Source organism: Neofelis nebulosa, chromosome 5, assembly GCF_028018385.1.
Source record: "Neofelis nebulosa isolate mNeoNeb1 chromosome 5, mNeoNeb1.pri, whole genome shotgun sequence".
Lineage (NCBI taxonomy): Eukaryota > Metazoa > Chordata > Mammalia > Carnivora > Felidae > Neofelis > Neofelis nebulosa.
The window spans coordinates 84,378,570-84,399,180 of record NC_080786.1 but is presented as its reverse complement, the minus strand read 5'-3'; the positions used below and the strand labels follow the sequence as shown (position 1 = coordinate 84,399,180).

Below are 20,611 nucleotides of genomic sequence, written 5' to 3'. Positions count from 1 at the left end.
TTGACTATAATTTAGGGTTATTATTACACCAATTACTGAACGTTTCCTGAACACCAGCCACGTACATCACAGTCCCTGCCCTGCCTGGCCCTGAGGACTATCGATTCAAATTAGACAGAGAAGGAAGGGTGGGAACAGTGTCGAACTCTGGGAAAACAAAGACAGTATGGTGCTTGCCTCACACAAGCCTGCCTCTCCATGCTCACTATTTTCAAGTTAAGCTTTTCAGAAGCGGAGAATGAACCTTTATGCAGCACATTCCAACAGAGAAAGCAGGATAAATTGCATGAATAATTCAGAGGTGTCTGCCTTGCAAGTTCTGTGGCATTTCCAATGCACTTCCCACCCCCCGCCGCGCCCCGTGGCAAAATAAGTCTGGTTCACCTCCATCTGACTGAGGGAGGTGACACTGAGAATACATCAAGGTGGCCTGAGGATTTTCTCAAAGAGGGGGTTTGAGCGTGGTATCAGTGGACGAATAAGAACTAAATCTCTACAAAGAAATATCCCATTTGTGAAACAGGAGATGGCTGTTTCTGGGGACGATTTCCACATCAAGGGAGTGCCAGCACATGCCATGGTAGTTAAGCCTTGCAAAACAGCCAGCCAGGTAAGCCTTGCCTGCTATCCACTCCCAAATGCCCAGACTCAAAGGGAAATTTTTGAAGGGAAAATTTTGAAGACAGACGTGTCTTCTTTGAATTCCATAGGTGAAAATTGCTAAGACCTTGCTTCCCGTATTTGCTAAAATAAGAATTGAGGGAGTAGTGAACTCTTGACTAGCTAGAAGCTATGTTGGTATGTCCCTCTCCATTCCCCCTCCCTCAACCAGGTCCCAGTGGAAGGAATTGCAATCCTGCATCTGTTCCCATTCTCATCAGCACTGCAGAGGATGACAGTCATTGTCCAAGAGATGGGGGGTGACCGGCTGGCATTCATGAAAGGTGCACCAGAAAGGGTGGCCAGCTTTTGCCAACCTGAGACAGGTAAGCAAACAGACTTGTGATTCAACAGACGGATCTGTTATTTCCAGCGCAAATGTGTCCCATCAGCACATGATCTATAAATTTAATTGCCTACTGGCCATTGCTAATTCGGTAACCCAACTGGCATCCCAAACTCAATACTTCTCTTTCTCACTTCCTGTATTTTCCATCTTGGTGAATGGTATTACGAATTTCTGCCGCTACTCCCAATTTAGGACTCGGCCCTGATTCCTCCCTCTCTTTCAGAGCCTCTATTTTATCAATTGCTAATCCATGGCCCTCTCATTCCATCTACCCAGACCCTCATCACCTTTCCCCTGGATCACTTCAATGTTTGGTAAATCCTGGTCCCAGGTTCCCCTACTCTGATTCACCCTTCATACTGTGGCCAGATTGGTTTTTCCACCACAGAGTATAACCCTGTTGTCACTTTCTTGCTGCTATTCTTTCGGTCACTTCCCATAGGTTCCAGGATAGTCTCAGACTCCTTTAGGATCACACATAAGTCCTTCATGATCTGGATCCTATCACACTTTCCAGATATGCCTTGCCACTCCTATCCTCTCTCCTCATGCTTCCCCCGAGCTGAACTCACTACTCAAGTCTTGCTGTCTTGTGTCTCTATGTCTGAGCATATGATGCTCCCTTGGCCAAAATGCCTTTCCCCTCCCTTCATCTACCCACTTCCCGCCAGGATGATACAAGCACCTCGAAATGTTTCCATAGCACACTGCAATTGCTTAGATCTCATTACACTGGCAATGATCTCGTTCCACTGGTTGTTACTAACCCGACAGAGATCTTTAAAGCAGGGTCTGCCGTTCAGTCTCTGTAGAGCCAATATCTGACACATACATGGTAAGCAGACTCTCAATGAATGCTTGTTGGTCAAACTGGAGAAAAAAGAATTACACACGATTCCCATCTTTTTTTCTTTTCTTTTTTTGTCCTGCTTTTTTCTCATTTCAGCTTCACTGGATCCCAACCCTGACAGTATAATTATATCTAGGGTTCCCACTGACTTATTTGTGTATCTTTTACGAGGTGTGTTTTCTTGGGAAAGAGTTGGATCTGTTTGTAAAGAATTTTTCCACCAGTACCAGCGGAATAAATGTTGCATACTAATCTTGCCTTATTTTCTGAACAGTACCAACTAGTTTTGTTAGTGAACTTCAGATTTACACGACACAGGGCTTCCGGGTCATAGCACTGGCCTACAAGAAGCTAGAAATGGATCATCACACCACTGCCTTCACCAGGTAAGTAGGGAGGATTTGATAAAGCAGAATGGTTTGCTGGGCAGTGGACTGGCCAGTGGACTGAACAATACAGCTTGCTGGATTGGTGTGCATAAAATGTCTCTGAACTTGGTAAACAGGGATAGAGTCATCCCTGTCCTGCCTCAGCCACAAAGCTGATGTGAACCCTGGGAGAATTTCTGAGAAAAAACTGTATAAACTATAAAATATGACATCATTGTACAGCTTTGTAAAAACAGACATAGGAAAATAACCAACGTTTCAGAGAGTTTGAAATTGTGGTGACGACCCCGTTTTGAAACAAATACAAGTAGCTCATTTTTTGTTAGAGTTAGCGAATTAGTTGCTAGAAAACATGACATCTGTCTGAAAAACAATTGATAAATTTGCAACTTAATGAAACAAATGAACAGAGCTTAGACTTACACAGAATCAGAGGAGCCATTCAGGAGGTAGTTTTGAGATGTAAAAGAGGTGCCTAAAAACTAAAATGGACTCCAGGATTTATGCGCTCAAATTTGTTGTTGTATTTTCCACCATTTATAGGCTACCTTGTTTATTTCACCTTCACTGCCATGTCCAGTACTCTATCAGCTTCTGGGGGTAACACTGCTGTGGAGATAATCAGGACTTATTTTGTTATTTTGGATCTTGAATTTGGGAGGTCTAACATACTTGTGCTCAATCCTATCAGATTCAACACTCCTATTGTCATTATATTTTGTACCACTTCCTTTAAAATAAAATTTGTATGTAATTTGATCGGCACGTATTTTCTATAAGAACTGGGGCGTCTGAGTGGCTCAGTTGGTTGGGTGTCCAACTTCGGCTCAGGTCATGATCTCACGGTTCGTGGGTTCAAGCCCCGCGTCGGGCTCTGTGCTGACAGCTCGGAGCCTGGGGCCTGCTTCGGATTCTGTGTCTCCCTCTCTTTCTGGCCCTCCCCGACTCATACTCTGTCTCTCTCTGTCTCTCAAAAATAAATAAAAATGTAAAAATAAATAAATAAAAATTTAAAAAAATAGAAGTAAAGACCATGCCCTGTTATATAGTAAACATAGAAGCAAACAGGCAATTCATGACAAAAAGTAATATTTCAGTGAATGCTCAGCTGACTCCACTAAATCTAAATGAAGCGATATGTTGCTTGCCCCCGTGTGCAGAATCACTGTGCAGACTGATACAGGTGCATTTACATATTGGAGTTGCAAATACTGCCAGCAGTCTTGCTTGCTGTCAGCGAGGTGACTCTGAAATGGTTACAAACACTTGGTAAAACTGAATCAAACAGTACAATCTCTTCTCACTTTACATGGCAGTTACATTTCTGAAAAATTCAATAGAATATCAAAAGTGTTTAAAAAATACTTTGTGTTTATATGTAAAACACAGCATGGGGGAAGTATAACAATTTATATTTGTTTAATATAATATTCATAGTATTAGATATGCTATAATAACACAGTATACCATATAGTATAATAATAGTACATTATAAACAGTATAACCCAGTACTGAAAGTATAAATGATTTTTTAATGTCATGAATGGATGACCTGTAAAATATTCAAGAAGCATGTGAGATGCAGGGGAATTCTTCATGGTGCATCGTTCATTGCAGGAAATCTTGCTTGGATGCCTACAAGGTTTCCAAAATGCCTTCTAGAGGCAGCGCCTCTCCTGCTGAAAACCACCAACAGGGTCCAACTCTGTCACTTTGTGAATGGATAGTGGGGTCCAGAGGGGGAAATGGCTCATCAAAGATTACTGAGTATTGGAGTTCTGAGGCCCGCTTAGATTGATCCTTAAAACTCGGGCTATTACAACTCTGGGTATTTGTTGTAATTTAATTGACTTGGGCCATTAAAGCTACTCAAGTCAGAGAGCTAAGAGTGTGAACTTTGAGACTGGATCTCACATTTGAAAGAAACAAACAAACAAACAAACAAACTTGGGGTCAGGTTGTGGCAGAATTGGGAATGGAACTTTGTTTCTTGAGAACCCATTGACAGATATATATTAAGACTCTGGCTATTCTGCTATTTCTGATGATTATAATAAATAGTTGCATATCTACCAGTTTCAAACTCATGATTTTTGAGCTGGTGCATATAACAAAGCACTAATGGTGAAGACGGATAACCAATAGGGAATTGTGAGGGCTGTGGCACACAGGAGAGTACATGCCTGGGCTAACAGCATTGAAATTCCAACGTTTCAAAGTCTGGCAAGATCTAAACCCTTATAGGATCCAATAGGATCTAATCTTAGGTTGTCAATTTGCCCCTCCTGTGCTAAAACCACATCACCATACATCTACTCCTAGCTTAGTTAATTTACCTAAGCTTTGCTAATCCCTAATTAGAGCAGAAAATTTTTTCTAGGGTGTGCGTGTGTGTGTGCATGCACGCGCACAGAGTGCTTCCAACCCTGATACCATAATTTCTTTGAGGGTTCTCAGCCCACTTTTTGCATATTTCAACCTTTAAAAACAGCCTGGATTCCAAGGACAGGAAATGTAATCTCATGGATGACAATATCCCCTTTGCATCACGTTCCCCATTCTTGATTATTTTTAGATGCGTCAGGAGGAGATATACTGTCTGTTCAGGAAGCAGGAAAAGGTAGCTCACTATTCCAGGTTGCAGAGCTTCAGATCCCTCAAGAGACCACTTCTTCTCTACTTCTTGATTTATATTGAAACTCATGAAAAGAAGAATCATGTAGTGTTAGGGCTAGAAGAGATCTTGGAGATCCATTAGTTTTACTACCTTCTTTTACAAAAGAAGAAGTAGATTACCAGACAGAGAAAGTGATTTGCCCATGGTCACACAGCAAAGGTAGTGGCAGATCTGGGTTAAGAACTAGTTAATATCCTGATTACTGTGCATGGAACCCTATGAAGGCCATGTGCCGGGGGAACCAGAAACATGAGTGCCGGGATAGGCTGCAGACTACATCAGATGGCTGACTCTGTGGCCATTTCCTTGACCCAACCTGGTGCCTTGTGGTTGGCTTATGTCATATCTCTGAAAATAGCCAAAGCCTGAGGTTTGGATACGAGGGCCACTAGAAAGTTTGGAGGACCTCATTCAGTCATCAACTAAGTTATCCTTCAAAGAGTAGCTCAAATATCCCCTGTTCCAGGAAAGTTTCTCCTATCACTGTACCCAGAAATGATTACACCTTCCTATCTGACTCCATAGGACCATTATTTGTACCTCTTGGTACTTTTCCCAGCCTTCCATACAAACGAGGCAATCAAGTCCCCCTTCTCCTCCTGGTTAAATGTGAAATCCCCAGAATTAGGGGCTACTATAGTTTCTGTACATTCTCTCCCCCTTCTCCTCAGCCCTGTTCCTTGCCCTCATTTAGGTATTCAGTAAATGGTCATTCACTTGACAGACTGACTGGCTTTGCTTTCCATAAAAACTCTTCTGGCAGCAGAATTTCTGAAAGAGAAAATACATTTTCCTCGGCTGCTTGTCAAAGAAAAAAAAAAGGTCACATCAGGCATCAAAGCATTTCAACTAAGGGAACCCTGGCTGAGCACTTCCTCTGTTGGGCGCCGTGCACGTGTTGTTGAGCCTGTCTCTGAACTAGGCAGGCTTGCCCTCAGGTTGTTGAGACAGATCAGATAACAAAGAATGGCAAGAGGTATATAAACAAATAAAATGTGTGCTACACTGAGCTAGAGGTAAGATCCTGAGGGAGCAATTATATTTACCCCCATGGGAAGGTTTTTATGGGGACAGGCCTGTGAATTGGGCCTCGGAATAAAAACAGGCAGGGTTGGGGCGCCTGGGTGGCGCAGTCGGTTAAGCGTCCGACTTCAGCCAGGTCACGATCTCGCGGCCCGTGAGTTCGAGCCCCGCGTCAGGCTCTGGGCTGATGGCTCGGAGACTGGAGCCTGTTTCCGATTCTGTGTCTTCCTCTCTCTCTGCCCCTCCCCCGTTCATGCTCTGTCTCTCTCTGTCCCAAAAATAAATAAATAAATAAAAAATGTTGAAAAAAACCAGGCAGGGTTTCTTCAATGGCAGATCATGGTGAACTTACAACCTTTTCCGTAAAGTAAGAAAGAATGTCTCATGGCAGTTCAGAGCAAATGTTTAGAGATGGTTGAATACAGAACATAGCCATGGTGGCTGGTCCACCTTGTCAGGAGGTTAGGGTAGGTGAAGAATTTAGTGATAGGTAAAGCTGGAGAGATAGTTTGGAACCAGATTATGGAGAGATTTCAATGCCAGGTTCAGAAGACTGGGGAATGCCTGGGGCGAGTAGCGCAAACTGTGCCCACTTCTGACCACTCTGGTGGAGGTGTTAGCAGGGTCCTAGAAGCATGACTAACTCTAGTTGATGCTGCTGGCTGACAGAAGACCCAGCTGTGAGACTCCCATGGCAAGTAGGGCAAGGTGGGTCCTGCTGGGTGCTGCTTTCACCCATATTTCAGACAGAATTAGGCAATGCTGGTATGTTGCTCTTGTGTCTGCTAGAGGTGTCTGGGTTTCAGATAAATGAATCATGGCAGAATTTTTGGAGCTCCAACCCCAGATATACTTCCCTGCACTTAATCCTATGGAATGTCTTGGAAATTTTACTGAGGTGGATGGGAGCCTCAGAAGCCCCTCTTCTTTCCAGAAACATTCATACGATATGCAGAAGAACAATGCTCTCCACTGAGGGAGGAAGAGAGGGAGGAGCTTGGCTTTAAAATAGGGGCTCTTTCCTGGGTGGCTCAGTTGGTTAAGCATCTGACTCTTGGTTTTGGCTCCGATCATGATCTCAAAGTTCGTGAGTTTGAGTCCTACATCAGGCTCTGCATTGGCAGCACGGAGCCTGCTTGGGGTCCTCTCTCTCTCCTCTCCCCCACCCCCTGCCGCCCCACTTGTGCTGTCTCTCTCAAAATAAATAAACTAAATAAATACATAAATAAAAATAAAAGAGGGGCTATTTTTTGAGTCTGAGAACTCCTGGGGCTAAAATAATACTGCTTATAGGCTTGGATTCAGGAGAGACTAGCATTTTATTTTATTTTTCTTGAGTCTCACTTACTTTTCATGTTTCCATTCTAGAATACCTCTCTGGGGGTTGCTAACAGGTGAGGTGTTGGAAACCAGACTAGCCACAGCAGAAAGAAGACTTGGGGTCATTTAGTTCATTCTCTAGGAAGGTTAAAGCAAATCTTTTGTTTAGTAAATACTCTCTCTTCCAATTGATTCAGTCAGAGCAAATATCTCAGTATCCTTCATGTCCCTTCCTGTCTTCTTTCTGCATATTTACTGGCACATATTCAGTGTTTAAGGAATGGTGCTTAAGTGGGTGAATGGGAACCACTTCTGATAGGATCATATTTGCCTTTGCTTTGGTTTTGCTTCCCCTAAGAAAGACCACATTGTGCTATTTCTTTTTTTTTAATTTATTTATTTTGAGAGAAAGAGAGAACCAGCAGAGGAGAGGGTGACAGAAAGGGAGAGACAGAATCCCAAGCAGGTTCCATGCCATCAGTGTGGAGCCCAACGTGGGGCTCAATCTCATGAACCATGAGATAATGACTTGAGCCAAAGTCAAGAGTCGGATGTTTGACTGAGCCACCCGGGAGCCCCCATATTGTGTTATTTCTGTTCAATTATATATATGTTTCCAGGGACAAAGTAGAAGCAGACCTGATATTTCTGGGATTGCTCATCTTGGAGAATCGGTTGAAAGAAGAAACAAAACCAGTTCTGGAAGAGCTCATCTCCGCCCGGATAAGGACTGTAATGATCACAGGTATATAACAAAGTTGTACATGGAAACAGAAAGAATTTGATTTGGAAATAGACAAGACCCATTCATTTCACAAAGACTGTTGACTACCTACTGTGGGTGGGACACCATTCTAGGTGTTGGAGATCTGCAACAGAAAGGGCAAAATTACTGCTCTCACCAAGTTTCCATCCAGGTGGGATGAGATAGGAAATCAATCAGTTGATCAAACAAGCAGCTGGCAATAAGAGTTATGAGGTACATAAAACAAAACAGGGTGATGTCTTAACTGGCTACTTTATATGTGGTGTCCTCTCTGAGAAAGGCCATTTGAAATAACCCCTGACTGACAAGAAGACGTGGGTCAGGCACAGATGACAATTTTTGTTAAATGTTAGTAGGAAGAGAAATGCTTAGTCAGCATGGTGTGTAAACTACCCTGAAGGCCCATTTATTATTCTGGTGGTAAAAACAAAAACAAAAACAAAAACAAAACAAACAAAAAAATAAAACAAAAAACTGTCCCCTGTGCTTCTCTCAAACCCCAAATCAAGGGAGTGGTGAGAAAGGATCATGCAAGAAAAGTGTGTGAAATTTCTTAATGAATGCTTCTTAGTGGAGAATAGATCATTTCTTCATGTGTTCAAATTTAAGTGTGCGCCTTTCTTTCCCTGCTTTCCAGTCAGGTGCATTGAACTCTGATAGTTGTGTCGCCAAGGTACACTATTTCCCCACCAGAGCCCTTATTCCCCAGCCCATTTCCCCTGAATCCAGCTTCACTGTGGGAAGCTCTAGGATACTTCTACTTTTTCCTCTGTACCTCCCACCTCCCATTCTACCCCCACAATACAAGAGACTTAGGGGTCCATTTTACCTTCTTCCTTTTTAGTCCCTCAATCCAACTTGTAGGTATTGCTGAGCTAATTTGCTACTTAGAATTGCCCTTACATCATGACCCATCTGTTTCAAAAATCTTTATTTAGCACTTATTTTACACATTTCCATAATCTATCCTTAGTATTGAGATTTAGGTAGAAATAAGGACGCATCACTCTGTACCCCGCTTCTTCACTTCTTCACTCATATTGGAATTTCTGTTCTGTTTCTTTGCTTGCTGGGTTAAATTTTTCTTCTCAAGGCTTGTCCTTGGATAGGATAGAAGGATGTTATGGTCTCTAATTTCTTACATACCCTGGAGTATCTTTCTTGGCTCTGACAGGTGAATGCCATCTTGTCTGGGTGTAGGATTTGGGGGTTATAGTCCTGTTTTTTCCTTAATGATCTCTAGGTGTTATTATAAGTCCAATGCCAGTCCACTGTAGGTAATTTATTCTCTTCTGTATATTGTCCTTTTCTTCAACTTCGGAGTTTACAAATACTACCAGAATATTTCTATATGTTTGTCTTTTTGTCCCATTGATTCCATTAACTAATTAAAAGTAAACACTTTTAATCTATCTTCTTCCTGTCAGGGAAAGTTCTTCTATTGTTCATTTAATTATGGCCTTTGCTCTCTCTCTTCCTTTTTCCCTTCTGGAATTTCTGTTATTCACATGATAGGCTTTCTGGATTTATCTTCTCAGTCTCTTATCTTTTTTCTTGTTATTCTCATATTTTTATAATTTGCCTCCATGTTTTAAGATTTTTTTTGCATCCAGTTTTTCCAAACCATAAACTCAGGTTCCAAAAATGACCATTATCTCCTTCAAATTACCTCTTAATGTTGAGATCTGAAATCACATTTTGGGGTGGGAATAGCTCTAGAAAACCTTTTTTAAGGGTGGGGGGGCGTTAGAGGAGAAGGGCTACATTTGAGTTTTCTTAAGTGCACTTATTATTTTTAATGAGATAATGCAAAGGTTTTTTTCTTTAATGTGTAGAAATGGTTTTTTTCTTTAATTTTTGAAAGAGAAAGAGAGCGTGCAAGCAGGCGTGGGAGGGGCAGAGAGTGAGGGAAACACAGAATCTGAAGCAGGCTCCAGGCTCTGAGCTATCAGCACAGAGCCTGAGGTAGGGCTTGAACCCACAAACCGTGGTGAGATCATGACCTGAGATGAAGTCGGACGCTTAACAGATTGAGCCCTGCAAGGCTCCCGGAGTTACTGCAGGTTTTATCTATCTCCAACAACTGCTCTATTTTGTCTGTCATGTGTTGTTCTGGTTGTTCTGCCTGATATTTTCCTCTCTAGCTTCTGAGACTTCTAAAATAGGTTGTTATATTCTCTGTCAGATGACTGAGGCTCAGGCGTGGAACTTCTCAGGTAGTGGATGGCAAAAGTGTCCTGTGCTGCAAAGCAGCCCAACTATTGGTGACCTGCTGAGGCATTGTGGACACTTCTTCGCTCTCAGGGTAGAGAAACTCCTGCCCACCGTTAGCTCTTCTGGGCTTCCTCATACGTACTTTGGTAGAGACCTGAAGAAAGCCATGTTAGGGATAGGCAGTCAGATGTTATTTATTGTTCAGTGGTTGCTCTAGCAATCACATCTGTACCTACCCTTTCAAGAAAGCTTACAACCATGAACGTCCTTTGCCTTCTCTCCTTTACGTTATGGTTATCGCGTATATGACAATGAAAACCCCACCATACCATGTTAAGGTTTTCACTTTCAATAGGCACGAGTTACACACAAATGGAAGAAAAATAGACTTTTATATTTACCCAGATCTTCATTATTTCTGTTGCTATGTTTTTATTCCTAATGTTAGAAGTTTCCCTCTGGTGTCCTTTCCTTTCAGCCTAAAGAACTGTTAGCATTTCTTTTTGAGTATGTCTGCTAGCAACAAATTATCTTAGTTTCCCTTCCTCTAAGAAAGTCTTATCTCTCCTTCCTTTCTGAAGGGTACTTTCAGAGCTTCACAGTTCTTTCTTCAGCACTTCAAAGATATTTCACTGTCATTTTGCCTCCATGTTTTTTGATGACAAATCTGTAATAATTTGAATAATCATTCCCTAATATATAATGTATTATTTTCTCTTGCCGTTTCTAAGGTATTTTCTTTATCTTTGTTTTTAGAAGTTTGATTTTAATGTTTCTGGGTATGGATCTCATTGAGTTTATCTTACTGGGATTCGCTGGGCTTCTTAAATCTATGAATTTAAATCTTTTACCGTATCTGGGAACTTACCTGCTTTATTTCTTCAAAATATTTTTTCCTGTTTTGATTCCTTTCTCCTTTCCTTCCTGGACTCTAATGACATGACTGTTGTCATTCTCCAGTCTCTGTTCTTTTGTTTTTTTAATTTTCTCTCCGTTTTTCAGATTGTATAATTTCTACTTACCTATCTTCAAATTCACTGCCTCCTTCTCCTGTCACCTCTATTCAGCTTTTGAGAGCATCCAGGGAATTTTTTATTTCAGTTATTATATTGTTCAATTCTAAAGCAGTCATTTGGTTATTTATAGAGTATATATATTTTTTTCTCTTAAGAACTTCTATCTTGTCATTTATTTTAAGAGTGGTAACCTTTACCTCATGGAGGAAGCTTATAACAGCTGCTTTAAGAACATTGGTAAATTCTAGCATCTGGGTCATCCTGGTACAAGCAATGGTTGATTGTCTTTTCTTTTCTTGAGAATTGACCACATTTTCCAGGTGTTTTATAGGTTGACTTTCTTGAACATTTAAAATATTATAGTGTGAGATTTCGGATCTTGTTAAAATCCCCTGGAGAATGGTGAGGGTGATTTTTGTTTGTTTGAGCAAGCAAAACTCTAGGACATGGGAGGTGATTCCTATCATAGTTCAATTCTTGAGGCTTCTACTCTCCTTCCCTGGGTTTGTTCTGCACATGCACAGCTCTGGGTTGAGTTCACCCAGTAAGTTAGTCTGGTTGTCTAGCTGTCTCCTTTCCAGGGTCTGCCCCATAGTTCTTCAGCCTTCAAGCTTTTTCTTTTTCTAGTTTCTCTGGTCAGAGAGACTAAGTTTCTTTTGGAGTTGTATGTAGCATCCTTCACAGCGCTGGGACTGGGGTTCACACTCAGGTCATACATGTGAGAGAAAAAAATAAAACCAAGAATATCACCACCTTGTAGATTATTTCTCCAAATTTGACTCCCTTCCACATTCTACCTGCTTTTGCTTACTTTTCAAAGTCCTCAGATAGTTGCTTTTTGTATTTTTCCCATAGTTTCCCATTGTAATCAGTGGGAGAGATAGATTTTAGTGGTCTTATTCCAATTTGGCTGAAAGTGGAAACACCTGGTACTATATTAAATCAGTAGGGTTTTGGTAAATGTTTACCAAGCTGAAAAATGATGGAAATAGATTTGAATTTTGCCTTTTTGTTTTTTCTTTCCACTCTCTAGAAAAACTGGTGGGTTATGAAATAACCAGATAAAAAGCAATAAGAATCACGAAAGGGATCATGGATTCATGGAGAATCAGCATGAGAGAGACTTAGAAATTATTTCTTTTCACACCTAAAATAAATTCTGGACTCCTTACCCTAGTTTTCCAGACCCTGCATGAATTGGTTCTATCTTTTCAACCTCACCTTGCTATACCCTTCCTTTCTTATAGGTGACAATCTTCAGACCGCAATAACAGTGGCCAGAAAGTCTGGAATGGTTTCTGAAAGCCAACAAGTCATTCTGATTGAAGCGAATGAAATCACTGGGTCCTCATCAGCATCTATATCTTGGAAATTAGTAGATGAGAAGTCCATTGCACACAGCAATCAGGTACACCTAAAAACAGACTTCTCTAACTTGACTCATAGTGTTGGCTTCTGAGCAGCTTTGACTGGCAGAGATGTACAGGTGACCTAGGGTCAACATATTTCCCCAAATGTCTAATACCTATGCAATTCGAAGAACTCATATCCATTTCTTATACTGTTCCTACTGAGCTTTAATGTATAGTGCCGTTGTGGGTCCTGGAAAGGATCCATTATTTTAAGTGTAATAATGTTGTTGGCCCTATAGGAGAAAAAATGTAGTAAGGGGGACTGTGAATCTAATTTCTCATCCTCCTTTTGCTTGCTAACCATCCCACTGGGTCCTAAGGAGATTTAGTCCCTGGGAGAGAAACTGCTGTGCACATTGGAAAATTAGACTATGTCTTTGGGCTGGGAAAAAAAAGTTTTATCCATGTATTCCCAATCATTCAGTATCCTATCTCTATTGTGTCCTTGTGGAACAATATTAATTCTGTAAGGAAAAAAAATGGTAAGTTCTCACTTCAGGGAGAGATTTGTTAAGCTGTAGTGCTTTGCATTTTACACTTGAAATGTGTGAAATGTGCTCTTCTCTGGGACTCACCAAGATCAAATCAGGATGAGAACAGGACATGAGTGTTATTCTCCTATTCACTAGAGGCTGTGTGATGTGCAAAGATTGATCCAGCAAAGACAAAGTGTTTCTCTGAGGAATTGGTGCTGGAGTGTGACTCTTAAAGAGAGACCCCAGTCTCTCTTAAAGAGAGAGGCCAGTCGTCACTGCCTCTCTCTGATATACTTGTGGTCCTTTACCACTCTATCAAGTGTCTAAAATAACTTGTGTTTTGCTTTTGCAGGATAATTACATTAATATCAAGGAAGAAGTCTCTGATCATGGCAGAGAGGGAAGTTACCATTTTGCCTTAAGTGGAAAATCCTTTCAGGTTATAAGTCAACATTTCAGTAGCCTACTCCCAAAGGTAAGTTCTAAGAGGGTTATCAGTCTCCCAGTAAAGATGCCAATGAAGTCACTTACAGAGCATGTTCTTAAGTAATTTCAAACTTTTAAGTAGGTAAGAAATACCTATTGAATGTGTCATAAAGGGGCAAAAACATTTTGTTGTCTCATTTCTAGATAGGTTTAAAATTAGTAAATTTGATTAGCCCATTTCTCACCATCTAGAGAAATAAAGTATTAGGAGCTTCTCAAGTCATAAGGATTGCTTTTGGGTGGCTGTCTTCATACTGCCATGGTGAGGGGTCTAACGGTGAAGGGGAAATCCATCAATTATAGAGGAAAGCAGCCCAAGAAAGGAATTCTGTTAGGTTTTTGATAGAGAGTCTACACAAGAAAGGGTCAAAGTTAACAATTTTCTGATGAAGAATAAACCCATAGCAGGGGCAGGTAAGTTATATACATAACAGGTGGACAAACTAGAGAAAGATTGTGTCTAGTGTAATCCAAAGATAAATTATTTGTATTCAATTGCTTATCATCTTAGGCACTGTTTAAGACAAAAAGATTAAAGACTAAGCTGAGTTACTTTCAAGAACAGCAAGGAGCACAGAGATCTAACAGAAGAATTCAGACTCTGTAGAATAAAGCTCAGGTGGATGGAGCTGGTATAGATTTATTATATTTCCAAACCACCAATGTTCCATAGCCAAAATTAGACTTGGGATATCAGCTGAGCTCCACAATTGGTCAAGCCCAGATGGCATGGTTAAATCAAAGACCACTAATTGTCACTATTTCATCATGAGGCTGTTTTTCCTGCTCGTTCTGAACAATTTTCTGAGAAGCTGTTGCCTCCTTTCCTTTCCCTAGGATGCTGACCTCTCAATATCTTGCAATTTCTCATACTCTACTGGTTCAAGATTCCATTAAGCTCAGGATTTTTTGACCACTTTCTTGATGGCAGTTCAGCTAAATATCTGAAGGTCATCATTTTCATCCAATATTTTTATTAAGCAGTCATCTTGACTGATTTTTGGTCTCCTTGGTCACTTACTTGATGACCAAGGTCTCAATGTCTTAAAAATAAAAAATAAAAAAAAAAAAAGACTTCTTGGAAACAAATTGTGTTTTGCCATTCATGGATGTTATTTTCCAGTCAGCGTTCTAAGTATTATCAATTATCTCATGTATGACCAACTGACGTGATATAAAGTTTCTCTTGGTTTCCTTACAGATACTGATAAATGGAACAATCTTTGCAAGAATGTCTCCTGGGCAGAAATCCAGTCTGGTGGAAGAATTTCAGAAACTGGAGTAGGTTCTTTTTTTTAATTTTTTTTTTTTTCCCAACGGTTTTTATTTATTTTTGGGACAGAGAGAGACAGAGCATGAACGGGGGAGGGGCAGAGAGAGAGGGAGACACAGAATCGGAAACAGGCTCCAGGCTCCGAGCCATCAGCCCAGAGCCTGACGCGGGGCTCGAACTCACGGACCGCGAGATCGTGACCTGGCTGAAGTCGGACGCTTAACCGACTGCGCCACCCAGGCGCCCCGGTTCTTTACCAATTCAGGTGGTATGAAGTGCCTGGAGCATGACAGTCAGGGAGAGTGTAAGAGGTACAAGAAGTCCCCTAAGGCAGTGGTTCTGAACCTAACTGCCTATGACAGTCACCCTGGGAGCTTTGAAAAAATAACAGTCCCAGGACCCCACTGTCCAGACATTCTAATTCAGTTGTTCATGTGAGGCTTGGACATCAGTGTTTTTTCAACGCTCCTCAAATGGGTCAATTTTGCACCCAGAGTTGAGAACCACTGGACTAGAACATATGGGACGTGAAAGTGTGTGGTGAGAAATGAACCTGGAAGGATAGTTTGAGTTCAGCTCCTGAAGGTACAATGAGAATTTAGACATTATACATTATCATCACAGCTGTGATATAAGGAGATTCGTATGGCAAGGGATTCACATAACCTTAAAAATACTGAAATATTTATATGGCAAAGTATCTTCTCTGTCCTGAATCAGAGTAATACTTCTCTTTTAACACAAAGGATCTGCATTAGAGAATAGGCAGTTCAAATAAAGTGCCCATCATTTGAGACCCTTTATTTCCTGTTAACAGAACCCATGGAGTCCTGTAAGTTTTCTTCATTTCTGGTGCTGGACCATATAGACATGACTCCTAATCTTTTTCACTCCCACTTCATCCCCCCTGATTTAGTCACTAGGCAAGCTTCTTGATTCAGAAAGTCCTGTCTTCTTAACTTGGTTGAAAACCTAGATAGTAAACTAGTTGCCTTCATAGGACAGTGTGGAAGACAAGTACAGCAAATCCTATAAATACTGTCAGAGCACTCCTACCTTAAAAAGCACACTATCCATAATCTTTGTCAAGAATTAAAGCCAGCAGGATGCACTCACCCTCAAAGAGCGATCCTGACGCAGGAATATATTTTCTTTCTTCAAAGTCTGGGCATTTGTTAGTTGAGTGACTGCTAAAATGGCAAATTTCCTGCCCTGTTACTATTTACAGCACCAAGTAATTTTCGTTTATTGTTTTAGAAATCAGAAGACACTTTTCCCTACAGCATCTCACTGAATACTCATAACACTTTGTAGGAGAGAAAAATAATGGCCAAAATGGTCAAGTGATCAGGTCAAAGATCTAGATCTGGCTTCAAATCTGGTGCCCTCTCCACTGTGCCATGGTGTTATGTTATATAATTGTGAACGTCCCATTTTACAGCCAACAAAGCTGCTTTCTAAGCAGTGAAGTACAGGGTCTCCCTGAAATGCTTGGAGTCAGGATGGTGTGCTGGGTTTCCTAATCCATCGGGGAGCTGCAGAGTCACACTTTACTTTTAGTCAAACTGGACCCTTCACAAAACTCTCTTAAAATAAAGAATCAGAGTGTCCCCTAAGTAACGAAGTTCACTTTATTATTTTTTTTAATTAGAGAAATTAGCAGTTAAAATTGCTTTGATTTCCCCTACAATTGACATGGCTCCCTTTTAGTTACTTTGTAGGTATGTGCGGTGATGGAGCCAATGACTGCGGGGTAAGTAGCTGCCGGTGTGTGGGGCCATAATCACACCAGGACACACCAGGACTTACACTTAATTGCACTTGCCTGGAGTCCTTTAGACATACTATCCCTGGGATACACTTATCTCCATTCTTCTTGATAGAAGGACTGACGTGGAGGGTTTGGGAGGGTTTTGACCAAGGCCGCCCAATGACTCAGTGATCAGTATACTGACTTCTTTGGCCAGATGTCCCAGTGTCGTCTCTTTGTTATGCAATAGGCAGAACAAATTCTGGTCCCCTCCTGGCTCGTGCTTGGGTCCACGGGCCATCCTGTAGCTAGCTTGACAGGCTTTTCCCGTGTGGCCTCAGGGGAGACATCTGTGAGTGTGCAAGCAGAGTAAGCTGACTCTTTGCTTTCAGGCTTTGAAAATGGCTCACGTGGGCATCTCTTTATCAGAACAGGAGGCATCTGTGGCCTCACCTTTCACTTCTAAAACTCCAAACATTGAGTGTGTACCTCACCTTATCAAGTAAGTAGACGCTTTCCACCAGCACTGTTTTAATCTCTCTTGACTTTTAAGTTCAGATCCCATTGTTCGGCCAGGGAAACAACGGAAATTTTGTGTCCCTGGGTGGGGTGGGTGCTTTGCAGGACAATGCAGTCAGCCATTCTACTCCTGAGTGGACTTACCAGCAGTTAAAAATAACTGTGCGAGGGGCGCCTGGGTGGCTCAGTCAGTTGGGCGCCTGACTTGGGCTCAGGTCATGATCTCTCGATCTATGAGTTCGAGCCCCGCATCGGGCTCTGGGCTGACAGCTCAGAACCTGGAGACTGCTTCGCATTCTGTGTCTCCCTCTCTCACTTGTGTTCTGTCTCTCTCTGTCTACCAAAAATAAATAAATGTAAAAAAAATTTTTTTTTAAATAATAACTGTGGGAGAGTAGTGGCATAATGAAAACCACTCAATAGGTTATTTTTAGAAAATTGGAATCTGGAACTTTTTTTTTAATTTTAAAGTTTGTTTATTTATTTTGAGAGAGAGAGAGAGAGAACATGAGCAGAGGAGGGGGCAGAAGCAGGAGAGGGGCAGAGAGAGGGGGAGAGAGAGAATCCCAAGCAGCCTCCATGAGCAAAACGGAGCCTGACTCATTGTTTGAACTCACAAACTGTGAGATCATGACCTGAGCTTAAATCAAGAGTCAGATGCTTAACCCACTGAGTCACCCAGGCACCCCTGGAATCTGGAACTTGTAACTGCTTTGAAAGTGTTGATCTTATTATTGTTATTTTTACATATATCTCCATAGGTGCTTTATAATGGGGGGTGGAGACAAACTTTCCTTTCCCCGATTGCCCTCTTTTCCTCTTGCCTCTTTATGCTTCTTTGGAATATCCTTCCCATCCCCAGTTTTCAAAATATTAACTCATCTGCTGCTTCTACTAAAATCTCCCTTGGTGCTTTATCTGTACCTCCCAGAAGATGTACTTCTGCTGTATTTTATTGGGATGATAGAAATGGTTAGCACTGTGGCTGCTTTGGGTGATTATAACTAACATGTATTTACAGCTTGTGAAGTGCTTTAATACCCATTATCTTATACTTCCAAACAGCCTGGAGATGTCGGAGTGGTCACTATTTCCTTTTACAAATAAAGAAATGGAGGTTTAGAGAACTTAACTGAGGTTCCCAAGCTCACACAGCCATATAGGATTAGAAATTATGTTAGAACTGATGGTATTTAAATGTTTTCTCTACAAATGTCATACTATTCCCACCATATTAAAATGATGATTTTGCTGGCTCCTCCCAAATTTTAAAAAATTTATGTGTGTATTTGACAAATATTTATAGAGCAGGCACTTAGTGCCAGGAACTGGTGGAGACCCTGGAGACCCAGAAGCAAGTAAATCACACATTCCTTGACCTTATAAAGCTTTATTCTGGTGGAGAAGTCAGGCAATAAACACATACACAGATAAATCAAGGGTGATGGGAAAAGTAAGAAGGCGGCTGGGGAGGTGGAATTGGCTGCTGCAGGTGTGTGGCATGCGAAAACCCTTTCTAAGGAGGTGAGAGATGACGAGAAACTACCTTCTGGTAGAGCAAATGACAGCAGCTGAGCCCCAGTACAGGGAAAAGCCCACTCTGAAATCAGGCTTTGGAATCCCAGGAAAACATTATGACCAGAAGCAAATTTAAACTCGTTTCTTTCCAATGAAAGTGATAAAAGTGGCATCTCATAAATAATCTATTTTATGCTTTAAATATATACCATTTACTCAAAGTCCACCAACAGTAACGGAAACAAACACGTTCGTTGTTTTCAGTCTATTTAAATTCGATATATGATGTATTTGAGCATAGACACTGTTTCAGTGCAGTTTTAGAAAAAGCGGGGATGGCCAAATGATTTGAATGAAATGAAACACCTTCATGAAAATAGCCCCCAAGCCTGCAATCTTATTTAAATTCCTTAGTTTACAGATGAAGAAACTGTGACTGACAGAAGGAAATGACCTTCCAAATTACACTTGTGAGTAGGTACGAGCTCTAGGACGCATCCCCAGGTCCTCTGACTCCGCTCTGACATGATGCCCACAGAGAGCACGAGGCTACCATGCACTCTGGGCTCTCGAACTGGACCAAGGCTGGGGGGCTGGGCCCGGAATTGGTCTTTCCTGAAAGTCTAGTCGTTTAGCATACTGACAGGCAGCTCCCTCTGGCTCGAGGCTATCCAGTCTGTCAGACAAACTGTTGAATAATCAGGCTTTGGAGTGTTTCTCCTAAGCTCAGCTGAACAGCAGAGGCACTGACCTTTCTTTCCATCTCCTTACTCTGTCCTTTCTTTGCTTACACAGGGAAGGACGTGCCGCTCTCGTTACCTCATTTTGCATGTTCAAGTACATGGCTCTGTACAGCATGATCCAGTATGTTGGTGTTCTGCTGCTCTACTGGGTATGACTGGTGACCCGAGCTCCTGGTTAGAACTGAAACAAGGAGTTGCATCCTCCCAACCTGCATGCCTCTTGAGGAAGAGTGCACCTGGGGGAGCTTGGAGGACCAAGGGCCCCTCTGAAACTACCTTTATGGTGAAAGTAAATCAGAAATAGATGCACACAGGAGAAGCTGAAGGTGTCAATTCTCTGACTCTCTGACAGAGACATTTTGTGTGTAGTAGTAGCTGAAGATCAAGGCATAGCACTTTCTCGCGGTTGCTTCTGGCTGCTTGGACAAGGTCTCCATCTTCTCTGTTCCAGTGTGACTCTACCCGAGCGGACCATTCAGTAGTGAGATGATCTGGGCCTGGGGAGCTGGTAAATGTTTCAGAGCCGCTCTCCCTGGGACAGCAAGCCCTGGTTATTCATGTTTGCTGATTTCCGTGGTGTAAATATGCCCACCATGGCTGGTTTCGAGCTGCCTGCCTGACATCACTGAGCATGGAGTTGGGAAGAGATGTGCACATGGCATGTCATTATGTAGTACTTGCACCCCAGAGATAGAAGACTTGTAAATATCTTAACTTAAAGAACATAGATAACAGCACAATGTAGGAAAAGGATTAGGAAGTGCTGGATTGGGGGTATTTATTAGCTTTGTTTTAGCATAATGTATTTAATGGTAGATTTGTATAATTTCAGGTACTATAATGGCTGTGTTTAACAGCCAGTTCAAAAAAATAATCCCTGAAAACTTTGCAATCGACTCTCATGAGCGAGTATAAGCAGCCTACTGATGATTCGTTAGATTCATCTCTATGTCCTGCCCTCTTGCTTCTGGGCTGAAGGTTTCAGTTTTGTTATTTTCAGATTGCTTATGTCTTTTCCCGCTCACAATGAATGAGATGGAGAAGGAGAGGCTGTGCACAGAAATTTGGTCCTATTTTGGAATCCCAACAACTCATGCTACAAACTAGAGTTGAACTAGGGTCATCTTGATCTCCTTTCCACTAAAAGGGGGGCAAGGAAGCAAGTTACTT

At 41.6% G+C, this 20,611-nt stretch overlaps 1 protein-coding gene across 4 annotated transcripts in view; it reads left to right on the top strand.

Annotated features, from left to right (window-relative positions):
* The window catches only part of LOC131512343 (probable cation-transporting ATPase 13A4), a 155,598-nt gene that overhangs the window by 111,052 nt on the left and 23,935 nt on the right, over positions 1 to 20,611 (top strand). For all 4 annotated transcript variants that reach the window (XM_058730867.1, XM_058730868.1, XM_058730866.1 and 1 more), the window contains 10 exons: positions 524 to 610; positions 833 to 986; positions 2,134 to 2,245; positions 7,889 to 8,013; positions 12,512 to 12,672; positions 13,505 to 13,627; positions 14,840 to 14,919; positions 16,622 to 16,664; positions 17,054 to 17,163; positions 19,494 to 19,590. In XM_058730867.1, the coding sequence (XP_058586850.1) occupies positions 524 to 610; positions 833 to 986; positions 2,134 to 2,245; positions 7,889 to 8,013; positions 12,512 to 12,672; positions 13,505 to 13,627; positions 14,840 to 14,919; positions 16,622 to 16,664; positions 17,054 to 17,163; positions 19,494 to 19,590 (1,092 nt within the window). The remainder of the gene's footprint in view (positions 1 to 523; positions 611 to 832; positions 987 to 2,133; positions 2,246 to 7,888; positions 8,014 to 12,511; positions 12,673 to 13,504; positions 13,628 to 14,839; positions 14,920 to 16,621; positions 16,665 to 17,053; positions 17,164 to 19,493; positions 19,591 to 20,611) is intronic.